Source organism: Lissotriton vulgaris, chromosome 5 (genome assembly GCF_964263255.1).
Source record: "Lissotriton vulgaris chromosome 5, aLisVul1.2, whole genome shotgun sequence".
NCBI lineage: Eukaryota > Metazoa > Chordata > Amphibia > Caudata > Salamandridae > Lissotriton > Lissotriton vulgaris.
Genome location: NC_141693.1, coordinates 401,521,894 through 401,537,726, shown reverse-complemented (window position 1 = coordinate 401,537,726; position 15,833 = coordinate 401,521,894). Strand labels below are relative to the sequence as shown.

At 45.0% G+C, this 15,833-nt stretch overlaps 1 protein-coding gene across 1 annotated transcript in view; it reads right to left on the bottom strand.

Annotated features, from left to right (window-relative positions):
* The window catches only part of LOC147710960 (uncharacterized), a 217,021-nt gene that overhangs the window by 16,705 nt on the left and 184,483 nt on the right, over positions 1-15,833 (bottom strand). The window contains exons 7-9 of the mRNA XM_086921746.1: positions 10,394-10,501; positions 9,772-9,890; positions 2,422-2,578 (exon numbers count right to left, since the gene is read on the bottom strand). Coding sequence (XP_086777872.1) covers positions 2,422-2,578; positions 9,772-9,890; positions 10,394-10,501 — 384 coding nt within the window. The remainder of the gene's footprint in view (positions 1-2,421; positions 2,579-9,771; positions 9,891-10,393; positions 10,502-15,833) is intronic.

Genomic DNA, 15,833 nt, shown 5'->3' with positions numbered 1-15,833 from the left:
GGTGGGTGGCACTGCCCTGCATTGGTTTCACTCCTTCCTGCGGGATAGGAAGCAGGCTGTGTCCCTCCACCAGTTTCAATTGGCTTTCTCCCCGGTGATCCATGGGGTGCCTCAAGGCCCGTCCATCAGCCCGATTTTATTTAACGTCTACCTAAAACCATTGATCACGTTAATAAAATCCCACAGGCTAAAAGTAATTAATGACGCCGACAACACTCAGCTCATCCTCTCTTGGGAGGGTGAGGAATCGATTCCTTTGGAATCGTTTCATGCCTGTCTGCGAGACACGGCTGGTTGGCTACACAATATTTCCTTACAGTTCAACGCCTCCAAAACCGATGTTTTGTTCTGCGCCGGAAGTCGGATTTCCCGCCCGTTCCCGGTGGAGTTTTGGCCCCCTGAAACCTCAGAAAAGCCACAGCCGGTCACCACGGTTCGCAATCTGGGTGTCATGATGGACAACAAACTCAGCATGGAAGCCCAGGTTGCGAAAACAGTGTCCACCTGCTCGGCCCTCATTCGTTCTTTTCGCAAGATCTTGCCACTCCTTCCCTCACAGGCCCGGGCCTTAATAGTCAGGTGTACCATTCTTAGTCGCCTTGACTATTGCAATGCGCTGTTGCTCGAGGCCCCGTCCGTGCTGCTAGATAGACTCCAAAGAGTTCAAACAGTCGCTGCCAAACTGGCCCTGGGCTGGCCTAGGAGATCTTCGGCCACTGCGGCAATGGCCGACCTTCACTGGCTCCCTATGAAACAGCGAATTGCTTTTAAATCTCTTTGTCTTGTTTTTAAAGCTTTGCATGGAGTCGGGCCCGGCCCCCTGCATGTATGTTTGACTGGTACATTCCAACCAGAGCCCTCCGATCTACTACGGCCTGTCTTGTCAAAGTACCAAGATTTAAAAAGGTCAGAACAGGAGGAAGATCTTTCAAGGTTGCAGCAGCTAAACTTTGGAAGAGCTTGCCTTTGGATGTCCGTCAAACAAGTGAACTTCACAGCCAAGTTTTGACCCTTTTAGGAAACGGGTCAAAACTTGGCTGTTTCCTAAATGTTAACTGCTCACTATCATACTGTCTTCTCCCAGTGCATCTATTTTAGGAGTTATCTTCAGCGCCAGGATACCTGTAAGGTGATAGCTGCGCAATATAAATGTTTTAAATAAATAAATAAATAAATTATATGTAAAAGGAGTGTCTACTCTATTGCAGTATAGTGGGTGCCCTTGGCCTATTTCTTGAAGTTAATAAGATTGGGTGAGTATAGCATAGAGCTTTCAGGGTTATATATAGGATCCCAAAGTAAAACGTTATTTTCTCCACTGGAAGATAGCATAGGTCCTTAGGAATGGGAGTGTTGGACTAAAACTTGGTTTGTGGCTGTAGGAGCGCCTATGGTACTAGTTAGGGTATAACAGGAATTTTGCAATGTCATCTACCCAAAATGATAATGGACAGGGTACGGAGACTGCTACAATAGAGCATTCAGCGGGGAACTTAAAATGCAAGAAAATGAACACACAAAATCTTCCTGAAATACACTCAATATCCTATTGGGAAGTAAACTTTCAGAGACCAGTACTTCTTAAAGTATGGGCCCAACCTCCACTAAGCCCACAAAGAGACCAGCAAAAGCGTAGGAGCATTATCCTTGATGTATGGAGTACCAGAAACCTGATATCTACATATCCTTGGTGTAGGGATAACCAGAATCCTAATTATATACATCCATCCTTTCGAGCACTGCCACATCACTCAGACGTCTTTCAAAAGACTTGTGAGCTGTTCTCACCCAAGCCTGCACTTAAATCACTAGACTACTCGGGCACGTAGATGAGCAATGCTGGATGAGTACAACATTTACAAGTGAGCTGGAAACTACCCATAAATGCCAAAACCAGAGTCAGATGAAAGAATCCTGATTTAAAGCCAAACTATCTTTGTTTTAGCCTAACACTGCCTGCACTTCATAACACTTCAATGGGGAAAATAAATTCCACCAATTTATTTTTCAAAATCTTCCTCTTTCCTGCTTCCATAAGTTGGCATGTATGTTACACCCTCTCTCTCACAACCCTGTCTAAGCCTCTTGCTCACCCATCCACACAGTTTGAGAGAGGTTCCTAAAGTGGGCACAAAGGATTGCTATCTTAATCACAAGTCACAACTGGAAAAAAATCCATGGAATTTTGTTTTACTCTTGTGACTTGATTAGTACAAATCCTTCCCTGAAGCTCATCTATATGCTCTCATTAAATTATTAAACTAAGTGAATGATAAAGCAAAATTGCTGTAAAGCATCTTGCAGTGGCTTTAAGCAGAAATACTAGGACATATATAAAAGAAGCGATTAAAAAAATACAAGGGCATGAAGAGAAACAGCCATTCTGAAAAGCAACTAAGAGAGTTACATAATATTTCTAACCTTTGAGAGTTCGGAGAAAGTGCTGAAATAGTTCTCTGTAGGCTTCCCGGAATCGGATTGTTTGTGTCTGGGAGCATATGGACACAGAGGTCCCATGTTCACTAATTCCCAATGGGTTCTGATTATCTACCCGCAAGGATCCTTGGGAACCATGGACCTGTAAAGGAAACAAACTTAAATACTTATTGATCAGCTGAGGAGCACTCTAAAAATTGAGGTCACAGTACTTAAGAGTTACTTACCTGTATAAGCATATCTCCAGCATTAGCAATTTTCATAAATTCGTATGTTTTATTTATCAATAGGTGCTATGCAGACTAATACTGGTAATGGGGAGCAATTAAAGCACACAAGTCTATGAAATATGCACTGCTGGAAAACTTACTGTACTCATGGACAGCAAAATTAATTTTCTTTTCTTAAGATTCTCAAACATAAGGTTTGCCAACTATTAAACTTACATCTTCTGCTGCATGACAATCCTCTATAGAAGATCTTTAACTACAGATTTTCAAAGGTAGTACTTTTAATTGATTAAATGCTAAGAAATACATTCCAGCTAGGAGACTGGAAGGCTCTGGTAAACATGTTATGTTTAAACTCACATTTAATAACATAACCACTGCACTGTTTAGGTCTTCGATGCCACCAATAAGGAGTAGAGGCACAGATCTCAAGTCTTTGCAGAGGTCATTTCCCCCTGTAGAAGTGCATAAGGTGTTGAGCGAGCGAATCTATATCATCACAGGGTAGGAGACAGGGCTGCATGAGAAGCTATGAAACATCACCTTCACCCCACACATCCACCTCCCCCTCCTCCCACCCACATCTACACCTAGTCTGATCTGATTTTCTGGATGCACATTTGTACATCCAGTAAAAGTAAATGCCTCTCTGAAACTGAAGGCTTTCCTATGGAGAATGCCGGGCGATTCATGCACCAGAACTGTCATGCTCTATTTGAAGAAATAACAATTAGCTTTCATCTCGCTATCATTTTGGAAAGCAATCAATGGCATGGGAGGAAAGGTGTAAGCAAAGATTCCTGACCATTTCATTAAAAATGACCTTTCCTCTGTCTCCAGTTTCCAATGCCAGATGGCAAATGCTGGCACTGCTGGCTTGACCTCATTCACTGCATACAGGGAAATGACAATTAGCTTTCTTATGGCAATTAAGAGGACAGGAGGAGAGGCTCAAGTAAAGATTCCTGACCATTTCATTGAACATGCCTTCTCCTGGGTTCCCAAAGCCTGATGGTAAAGGCTGGAGGGTAGCACTGCTTGTGCTCATTCACTGCAACCCGATCCAAGAGTAGCTGTTGAAGACTTGCCAAAGTTGCTGATCATACAGCTGCCCCGGACAGGACATGTTCACTGGACGCTGCAGCGAGTGTCTGTCGAATAGGCCCAAAATCAGATCTTCAGATAAACCAAAGGTGAGATGTTCAAAGTTTTTTTTCATTATTTATAGAATTAAATCACGTCTGTTCCATTTATTTTTAGAATACAGGCCAGAAGAGAGAACCCTTTCCCAAGACACCTAAAGCAAGGAACATGTGAGTTGTGAACGTAGTTCCACGGAATTGGTAAGGCATCTCACAGTTCAATAAAGGGACTCGGATAATGACTTATTGACTGTTTTTTGTTCTCATCACAGGAGCCATTACAGTTAGGACGTCGGGTCAGACAGGATTATCTTTGTTATCTATGGTGTGTTGTAGCTCTATTAATGATAATCACATCTTTGAAATAGCAGGGTTTTGTGAATGAATATTATTAACCCTGCAATATGTTCTTTCCTCAAGCTGCACCGATTCTTCATGGTATGGATTCAATGAATGCAGCTTTGATGGAAAGAAGACTTTTTCGACTACTTGTTTTCTGATATAAAACATGGAGGTTATGTTGATTCTCCACGCCTAAACCACAGAATTCCAAACACACAGCAAAAAGGCTGCAGCACTTATTAGCCTTTAGTGCCAAGACACTTATGTGCACTGTTTTTCTTCATCAGATCCATGACATTGAGTTCATTCATATGCATTGTAAGTGGGCAATTCAACCGGCCAAAAACTCACCTCTTGTCACATATTTCTTTAAACATATTTCTCCGATTTTATTTGTAAATTAAATGAGAAAGTGATTTGTTTGAGTGACAAGTGATGCAAAACTGTGCCTGATAATCTATTATAGAACTGCTCCATCATTGTCAGTTGTCAAAAGGTTAACTGGCCCATAGCAAGGCTAGGGTGCAGATCCTGGAAAGTAGATGTAAAAAGGTACCTCTTTCACAGTGATCAATCTCGTGATGCTATTCCTTCTGATCATTCGGGCCTGAGAAAAACTCAGAATTGGATTCCTTATCTTCCTGCTCCTTTTTTAGCACATCCTTTGCTGCGAGATAGATTCAGTGGTACCTTACTTTGGTCCAGATGTGACATCAAAGGTACTTTAGACTCTATACGATGTAGACTTAAAAGACACATAAAACTAATTCGAATAGGCAATCAATTAAAAGCTTCTCGATGAGGCTGCTTTTATGTTCTTCAACAAAGCACGTTTTTTTAAGAACTCTTTTTATTTGCTTTTCCCAGAAAGAACAGTGCATCTACAACATCATGCTAAAAATATCGTTGCAGCTGGCCATGCGGAACAACCTCACTGCCCCAACTACTCCCCTAATATACATAGGAATCTGTCTTCCTTGCACCAACCATACCCTTCCCCGACTCCCATTTCTGCCTTCCCAATCAACAACTATCCCATTGTGTTCCAGCATGGAGACCAGATTTTCTTTTGTTTCATAGAGCATCCCTGTCCTAAGTACACTATTTCTTTCGCCGCTGCACAGAAGTCCGTAATCCCCAAGTCTAGTCTTCCATGGTCGGAATCGCTACTGACCTGGAGTGTCATGCTATCTCCCGTTTGGAAATCATCAGTCCAAGTGAAATTAGTTTCTTCCCCGCCTAGTTCCCTATACAACCCAACATTATCCCTAGTACAGCCATTCGAGAGGTGGCCTCAATAGGCAAGCTTACTACTTTGGCTAGTCCTGCATGTATCCTTCTCCAGTATCTTGTGATTTCTGGGCACTCCCATACCATATGCAGAACTGCACCCTCAACATCCCCGCATCTGGTGCAGGCTTATGTGGGAGTCCCCCCCATATGACACAAACACATTGGTGTAAAGTATATTCTATTAAAATAATTGAACTGAATAAGGCAAAGCCTCGCCGGGATCACCAGCTCTCTTGCAGGCATTTTTGCCATCACATAATGCTCATCTTCGAAGAGCCCAAGTCCCTCTCCCACCACTTTCTAAGTGGCTGCTCCAGGTCCGGCATATTGACCATTAGCACCCTGTAGAGAGAGCAGACGGCCGTCTTCCTCTCCCATTCTACTAACAGTTTAAGATCTAACAGGTTAAATTCTGGGACAACCGGGAGGCGTGCAGTTGGCTTCTACAGAGCATGCCGGACCCGGAGGTATTGAAATAAGCACATATTCTTTCTGTAGTTGGCCAAAAGATTTTATATGCAACATTTGCCTGGTATCTCATATTGTGGGGATCTTGATGGCATCCCGCCCCTCAAATCCGCCAAGGAAGAAGGATTGCATCGTTCCAGGATTCATTTGTAGAGCCTGCAAGGAAGACTCTGATGTATCCATGTCTGCCCAGGAACTGACAGCGTGTTCCCAGGAGATGTGCTTCCTGCAGCAGGAGCTCCGCTAGCGCAGTAGGCAGCCAAAGGTGCCAGGGGGTTTTCATCATGCTGGGAATGATGTGGTAATATTTCTTCAGCCCATTGATGAGGCATGCAGAAGAATGTAGGATGCCCCTAAGGGAGCTATTGTCGAGTCTGGGAAGATGTGGCACAGGGCATAAAGATTCAAGAGTAAAAAGCCATAAAAAGCCATTCCGGAGTCGCTTTCTCAGAGAAATGGTTTCACTTTCTTAAAGGAAGCGTCACCGAGCTGGTCAACACTACTCTATCTTGGTGACGTGTTAATTGAAGGTGAGATGGGTACTGATGTACATTGTCAGCATAACATAGATTGTTCTGCTGTTATTGGTGAGTAGAGTCCTCCCAAAGGGGACATATATAAATGTGCAATATCCTGTCACTAAACTGTACAGGTCCCACTTTTGAAGAATGGGAACTCAGAAGTTCACAATGTTTTAATACATAGCATAACTGTACCGTAAAAATGCCAAAAGTATTAATTTGCTGTTTTTTGTTATTTCCTTGGCTGCTATCGGTTTTCCCGCTGGGTGCTGAATATCCTGGATATCCATTGTTCATGACAAAGCCAGCTCGTCATAAGCACAGCGCAGCTAATGCCCATGACGAGCTGGCTTTGTCATCAGCGCTGAAGGGGTTAATGTTAATTGTTGTCGTTTTCAACACAAGAGCTTTATAACCATGGCTGATTTTGGTATTTAATCTCCAGTAGCAGATCATGGTTAAAACAACTGATCCGAACACGAGAAATACAAAGTTAGAGAAAGAACAAATTTCCATCTTTATTATCTCCTGTACTCAGGCTCCGATTGTATGGTGCCGTGCAAAGTCCTAACACTTTATACTACCTCTTTCTGTTCAGTCTGATACCATCTCATGAAAATGCTGTTGACTAACCACTCGCTATGCTTCGCTACTACCATTTACTCACACTTCCACTACTGTACATGCCTTTTCATAGTCTATCTTATTCTTACAACTCTTTATCCCTTCCCTTAATGATTTACCTTTGACAGATCTCTGCTCATTTTCTACATAAATATCGGCATTGCAGCGTTCAACCAGTTTACTGTTCCCACCACTATTCTGTTCCTGACAGTTGAACATACTTTTCGTACCTTTCATTCCTCCATACAATGAGCTACACCAAGGTCTGTATTTTCCTAGTTAATACGACTCATGTTTACTCAGTCTCTTGTTATCTACAGCAAATTCTGCAATCATTTATTACCCCCTTCCACTGTACCAAGATTTTTATCCACTTAGTTCCCAACTGTCTTTTTCAAACTCTACTTTGCTTCTATTTCATGATTTGCTGTAATACAATTATCCAAAATGACAACAAGAGGATGAGCTGTACCGCCCCCTGATTCCAATCCGTAATCTCAGTTTTACCTGGGTTTACTTTATACCCGGAAATGTGGCCGAAATCCTCCGCCTTCCTCATAAGATTTGGGATTGCTTCTTCCGGATTGCTTGTATAAAGCAGCAGATCGTCTGCATTTATCCCTAACTTAACTTCAAAAGTATGGGATTTAAAGGGAAAAATAGCCGTGTCCGCCCTGATCAAAATAGGTAAGGCTCAATATATTGCAAATGTGGAGTAATTCATATGCCACGCTGCGAAAAGTAGTCAAACCAGTACCACTAAAATGAAACCACTTGTTTACCACATATAGGGTGTATTGGTATCCTGTAAAACTTTTGAAGGTTACTGGTAACGTCTATACCTGTCCCAGGAGTATGCAGGTAGAGGCTGACGATATACATATGTTTATGTCATGTTCAAAAATAGTCCCTTTTTGGAACGCGATAAATGTTTTTCTGGGAGAAATCATAGGAATACAACTAAAAGTCACATTATGTCTAATTTTTTTCGGACTAAGTTTGGATCAAGAAATGCATATTTCTGCTGTTGAATCCAATTTTTTGTTTTATGTTGTTTTGTTGGGAAGACAGGAGATTTGTAAATTATGGAAATCCGAGAACCCTCCAATTTTTTCTGAATGCCTGAAGAACATTGTATACATTAGTGAATCTGATATGTCGTGTGACCTGAAAAGCAGAGAGAAAGTATGGGCTCCATTGACAGAGTGGAGAGAAAAGGAAACACGAGAACATGATTACGCCACCTCTTCTGTTGGCCATGTTATCCCCTTGTTTCCAGGCTGGCCCAGTTAGTATGCAGAGATGGAATTGTAAACAGTTGTATACTTGTGAGCTAATATTCTTGAGTCTTGTTCTATGATCCCCAGTCAGGCCCCCCACGATAAGACCTAGAGAGACTAGACTATAACCCATCAAGATATTTGGTAAAATGAGGGCAAAAATACAAACAAAAAATAAAAATAGTGGGTGAGCTAGAAGCATCTTCAAGCTTGAAACAGTATTTCAATTTGCAAGTAAATAATAGATTGTTCAGTTCAAGTGAGTAAGGATTAGATAGTTACTAAAAAATGTCAAAACATTGATTTTTTCAGATAATTATTGTGCAAAATTAGATCCAAACACGAGACAAAATTATCTTTTATGAGTGCTTCACAGATTTTTAGCAGGAACAGAGCAGGATGATAGAAGAACATTTACAGATCTGACCCTTGGATCATTCAGGTCGACACAAAGATTGCTGATTTGCCATTTTGTTTTCCTGTATTGGGAGTCAAATAGGTATCCATGTGCGGAAATGGTTCCGCACTCACCTCCCTCCCCAACAGCAGAAACACAGGGTTCAATAGCTATAGTTTGATAGTCATGATGTGCCATGTATACACATGTGTTAACAAGGGAGAGAGTGAGGGATTTGATCACATTATGTGAAAGGATTATACTCCAAGTCCCACATGGCTATATTACTTTAGTTAATACTTTAACATCAGATAAATAAACCCAGAAAAAATACACATATAAATCGGTAAATAGGAATAATGAAATGCATGCAGACCTGCCAACACTGGGATAATTTCCACCATGAGATGGTACAGAGAAGGAGAAAATGGGAGTCTTAAAGGGACTAGGTTGTGTAGGGAGTGGGGCTCTATCTACTTCATCCTGACTGGCACTTACTCGGAAGCCAGCCAGTATTGTGCCCCACAACAAAATCAAAGTCCTCTGGAGCCAGTTAACAAGTCCTGGGAAGGTTTTTAAAACCTTAAATGTATTTATTTATTTAATCTGTGTTTTCTATAGCGCGAACAAGGCCCAAGCCTGGGTGTCAGAGCGCTTTACAGTTCAACCGCATTCAACTTCCGGTGATATACAAGCCCTTTAGGGAAATGATCTTCTGAAAAGCATTCACACACAAGCTGGAAACCCCACTCGTTTGAAGTGTTTCTACCTCATCTTAATATTCACCATTTAATACGAGCACCTCACTGGGGGAACAAGTAAAGAGTGCAGTCACCATGAGTCATACTGAGGCACGTGCCAGTTGGAGATTGAAGAGCAGGGCTGATGAGGAGCGACTTGGAAAAATAAATACTTTTTTGTTTGATGGTTAAAAAAGAGCATGGTTTGAGAAAGACAGAGACATGGCAGGCGGAAATAGAACCCTACTGTCTTGAGCAGCCCCTTGCAGATTGGGGTCAAGAGTACACTACTGAGTACCTCTAATCTCTGGTCACAGCTTCTGGTGCAGTGTTGACTGATGTCGAGGGTCACAATGGCTCCGCTTGAAAACTTCATACTAATCGCAACCGTGTCTGCATCCTTCAGAGAGGCAATGTCTGTGAAGCAAAAGAGGAAAGCAAAAGCAGCAGTCAACCCTCAAAAACTAACATGGAAATAGGGTGGAAAAAAGTTCTGAGACAGTCAAACCACCCCATCAAAAGCAACTGGGGTGAGTACTGTGCCAGATTAGGACAATCATGACACGTTTAGCACATGTGTACAGATAAAGTATGTCCAGTTCATACATAGCTTACTCCCTTATATTGAACAAGACAATAGAAGACATGCAGTGTGGGGAGGGGGTGCATTAGAGCCGCGAAAACCTCTGTAAATACAGGTTAACAGGCACAGAAATACAGAAACTGAAAAATTATAATAGATAGAGAACCGAACTCAATCATAACACCCACAAGATGAATTTCCGTCCAAATATCCTTCAGCTCAAAAAAATAACTTGATCGTTCATACATAGGAAAACAGTAACATGTTGGGATTTTGAAAGTAAAAAATGTTATAAACAACTAATATCTCTGAAATAATGCACAGCCTAGATGCTCACCAACGCAGAAGGCATGTCCCAGGGAAAATATTGTGTCCGGCGCTCTCTCACCAAGCAGCCAACTAATAAAATCAATGTCATGCATAGCAGCATCATAGAAAATCCCACCTGTAGTTTAAAAAAGAGACAGTGTGAGTGGTGTAGGAGAGATCAGCTGGGTTAACCAATTTTCAATTTATGTTCAATGGAATTTGTTTTGTGGTCTTTCTTTAAAAAAAAAAATGGGAGAGAAATGTGTAGACCTAAAACGGCATGGTGGTTTGACTCCCAGATCCTGAAAGATAATATATGTAAAGGAAATAAGGAAGTAGATTAAGGAATACTTCAAGACAACTAATCAGACACAATCCCTACCTGAGAATAATAACGGACACAGTCAAAGCAATACCTTGCGGTACAGTGATACGAGCACATCAACATTGTAACTACTTGCTAACCAAAACTAACATAATCCACAGGGAAGTGTAACCAAGAGAACACTGCTCCTCATATAGACCCATCTCACTATTCAACGTTTTAAGAACTATATGAAAGTAATGATCAACAGATTGGAGGGATACATGCAATTCATGATAGACCTCGATCAATCAGTTTCATTTAAAATAGACATTTGATAACATCATCTGTATCCTGAATCTTTCTGAAATATCAATTAGTCAGTCAATCCCTCTGCTGATCTTCTCAGTTGATGTGAAGAAGGCGTTTGACCACGTGGAATAGGTGTTCCAGCAGCAAGTCCTGGGAAAGAATGAATGGGCCCCTATGTACAATGATACATTTGGTCAGGATATAAGGCACCAGTGGCAAGGGTGGTAGTCAACGGGGAAAGAACAAAGAGCTTCTGCCTTTCTTATGAGACAAGACCCTTATTCTGCGTGCTTGTTGCCTTTTCGGTTGGACCCTTTGCTCAAATGATTAAGTAGTCCCCTGAGGTCAATGGAATGGATTTGGGGAGCTCTAACACAACATAAACGTATTTGCTGACAATTCTCCTGACACACTAATGAACCCAATAGAATCCGTTCCTGTAGGAAGACAAACCGTACAGAGTTCTGGGGCGGGTTCTGGCTTCCAGGTTGATTTCTTGAAACCCAACATGTAGGGCACTCCAATGAGCAGAGCTGTTAAGGAGCTTAAAACCATATCTCATTTTCAATTAGCAAAATACAGTATTAAATACCTTAATGGGCTAATACATACATTACTAAAGAACGTATATATGGTTAAGTACTGGGAATTTTCTAAAACTATTAGAACAGATTTACACAGGTGAGGCCCCCTTTTAATTCCGTGGTTGGGCAGAGTAGCAACAATGAAGATGAACATTCTCCTAATAGTGCTCTACTTCTCTCAGGTTTTGCTGCTCCTCATCCCCAAACCAGAGATAACTCACCTACAAAAGCTTGCAACCAATTTATCTGTCAAAACTGGCAAGCTGCAGATCTCGTGCAGGGTTTTGCAGGGTAGGTTGACATCAGGGGGTGGGTCTCCCCGACATCTAAAAGTACTACATCGTGGCCCAAATAAGAATAGCTTTTGAATGATACCTTTGGGAAATGGAGAAGCATTGGGCCTCTGTGGGAAGTGCTAGGTGTACCTCAAACAGGCACAGCCAGGAATGGTGTATGTCTCATAAGTCCTTAGATCAACTCTGGAGATAAGGGACAACTTAACTAGATCAAGGGCCTTACATCATTCCCGTCGCTGTTCAATCTCGTGCATGGTTTGATCTGATTTTTTTTTTATACAGAGCACGAATGCACAAGGGCGTCTTGGAGCTAGAGTCAGTAGGACAGTATAGTGTAATGCAAATTATGTGCCATGTCTGTTTGCGAAGAGCCAGGTCTTCAATGCTCTTCTGAAATACATAAACAAAGTGCTGCTCTTGATAGAGATTGGGAGGAGGTTCCAGATTTTAATTGTTCCCACTGTGAAACTTCCTCCCCATCGGACCTGCTTGAACTTAGGTTTTTGTAACAGTTCAGAGTGAGCTGATCTTAGGCTCCTACTTGGTGTATACCATTTCAAGTGCGTCTTCAAAAACTGCGGGCCAGTGCCTCCTAATGCTTTGAAGGCATTGGGATTTGAAAATAATTCTTTTGGCCACTGGGAGCCAATGTAGGGAACCTAGTCTATGGGCGACAGACTCATGTATGGGGATGTCAAGTATCAATCTGGCTGCTGCATTCTGCAGTCTCTGCAGTTTCTGTAACAGCTGCGACTGCATCCCTACATAAAGGGCATTGGCATAGTCCAATCTGGAAAGGTTACAGTTACAGTGATTTCAACTCAACTGTAGGCGAGAACATTCTCAGTGAGGCGGAGGGTGGACTGTACAATGTTAACCGGTTCGATGCTGATGACGGAACCGCTCCGTCATCAGCTGCGGTTGGGCTATGCTGATGACGGAGCGGTTCCGTCATGGCCCGGCCGCCGCGCCTGCACGGCGCTGATTTTGCGCCTGCGCGGCGCGTTCTATTAGGCGGGCGGGACCATGACGGAACCGCTCCGTCACGAGCACAGCCCAACCGCGGCTGGTGACAGAGCGGTTCTGTCACCAGCATGCGGCCGCCGTGCGGCCGCCCCGCCCTTTTAGCGCTGCGGCGGAATAACAAACTCACACTAGCACTGGACACTTATAAACGCCCATACATGCGACACTGGGAAAAAGAGGTGTGGTAAGAGATTATTCAAGACAATATCTTATGGGCTGATACAAGTAAGATGACCCATAGAGTAGAAGTCGTGGGATTACCCCTTCCTGACAACCAACTAGAGATAATTTTGGACCCCCAAACTGAGAAAGTCTAATTGCACAGTAAACATGACAGCTATCTGGGGAGGAACACCAGGAACCTTACCTGACTCTCTGCCATCGGGCAGTGCCGTGAGGGAAACGGCGAGGGCACAACACGCCGGGAGGCAGCAGGAGGCGGTCGAAGCCAACGGACCACACTCCCCAGCAACCCCTTGGCCGGCGGCGCTCCGGTGACGCGAGCAGAGCGCCCAGAGGCGCCAGTAAAAGGCTGACCCCCCGGGAGCCCAGAGGGGGAACACCAGGAACCTTACCTGACTCTCTGCCATCGGGCAGTGCCGTGAGGGAAACGGCGAGGGCACAACACGCCGGGAGGCAGCAGGAGGCGGTCGAAGCCAACGGACCACACTCCCCAGCAACCCCTTGGCCGGCGGCGCTCCGGTGACGCGAGCAGAGCGCCCGGAGGCGCCAGTAAAAGGCTGACCCCCCGGGAGCCCAGAGGGGGAACACCAGGAACCTTACCTGACTCTCTGCCATCAGGCAGTGCCGTGAGGGAAACGGCGAGGGCACAACACGCCGGGAGGCAGCAGGAGGCGGTCGAAGCCAACGGACCACACTCCCCAGCAACCCCTTGGCCGGCGGCGCTCCGGTGACGCGAGCAGAGCGCCCGGAGGCGCCAGTAAAAGGCTGACCCCCCGGGAGCCCAGAGGGGGAACACCAGGAACCTTACCTGACTCTCTGCCATCGGGCAGTGCCGTGAGGGAAACGGCGAGGGCACAACACGCCGGGAGGCAGCAGGAGGCGGTCGAAGCCAACGGACCACACTCCCCAGCAACCCCTTGGCCGGCGGCGCTCCGGTGACGCGAGCAGAGCGCCCGGAGGCGCCAGTAAAAGGCTGACCCCCCGGGAGCCCAGAGGGGGAACACCAGGAACCTTACCTGACTCTCTGCCATCGGGCAGTGCCGTGAGGGAAACGGCGAGGGCACAACACGCCGGGAGGCAGCAGGAGGCGGTCGAAGCCAACGGACCACACTCCCCAGCAACCCCTTGGCCGGCGGCGCTCCGGTGACGCGAGCAGAGCGCCCGGAGGCGCCAGTAAAAGGCTGACCCCCCCGGGAGCCCAGAGGGGGAACACCAGGAACCTTACCTGACTCTCTGCCATCGGGCAGTGCCGTGAGGGAAACGGCGAGGGCACAACACGCCGGGAGGCAGCAGGAGGCGGTCGAAGCCAACGGACCACACTCCCCAGCAACCCCTTGGCCGGCGGCGCTCCGGTGACGCGAGCAGAGCGCCCGGAGGCGCCAGTAAAAGGCTGACACCCCCTCTCGCCCCGCGAGTCGCGCGCGGGAGCGACCGGGAGAAGCCCGGGACAAGGGCGGGCCGTCTGTGGCCGTCAGGGGCCAGAAGAGGCCGGGCAGGGCCACCCCCCTTGGCACGAACTGTGAGTACCACTGAAGGACATTCCGTGTAATAGTCACCTGTTACCCCTTGTATTTTTTTAACCTGAGTTTAACGGATATTGTCACAGAAATCCCAGAAATGTCAGTCCAAAGTACATTGCCGGATAACTACTTACTGAAAGTGGTGTCTAAAATCAACAGCGACAGGAGGAAGTCACTGGGAAAAAGTACTATTGCAGATCCTCCATTGACTTTGTCCGCCGACGCAAATAATCATGTAAACCCTGTGAATCTTAATAATACTGTTAACGAGATGGTCGCCCCTGTGGAACTCGATAATAGCACTATTAGCATTAATGTCGATGCAACCAAGGCCTTAGACCAGTCAATAATGGGGGAAGGAGACCAAGGTAATAATGTTGAGGGGACACCTCAGCAATCTGGGAGGGCCTCCAAATTTATGCGTGCCTGTAGAAAACCAATTCCTAAGCGAGGTAGTCATATCTCTAGAAGGAAAAAAGATACGACCCAACTGGAACATACTGATGACTTAGTAACCGCGAACCTAGATCAATATGTTTCCCTGAAGCCTGACCAAATTGACTCACTAACGAGTGCAATTCTTAGTAAACTCAGTACGGTGGTAGAGCCATTGTTAACTAAGATAGGAGATCTTCAGGAGGAAGTAGTCAGGTTAAGGGGCTTGGTGGGTAAGCATGCAGACAACTTGGAAAAGTCCTTAGCTGACATTAAAAAGTCAACCGGTCTTGTTACTGCTCCCACCAGGGATAAGGAGCAGTCACAAGCCTCTACCAGTGCCCCTCCCACTATTGCCAGGAAACACTCCTCTAAAGATCAGCCGAAACCACAGAAACCACCACCCATACCGCCCCAGGAGGGAGGAAGATCCTCAAATCCATCTAACCATGGGGTTACAGGCAATCCACCGAGTGTTAAATCATCAGTCCCCTTGCAAGCCCATACGCAAGTATCAGCACCTACGGTGACAGTTCCAACTGATACGATGGGAGGATTTAATGGGGAGCCCACTAGGATCTGTAGACGCCCTGTTGATCTACCACCCGACTGTGTACCTTACGTGGTGGTTTTAACTAACGTCCCCATTCTCACTCAGCCCCCAAGTGAATATGAGACACCTGATTCTTTGAGAAATAAAATCATTTCCTGGCTAAATCGTCATTGTGGCTATCCAGTCGGCTATGCTGACCAAATTATCTCCATCAGAAGAGTAAACTGGATAGGTAACACCAAAAAAATCGGTGGG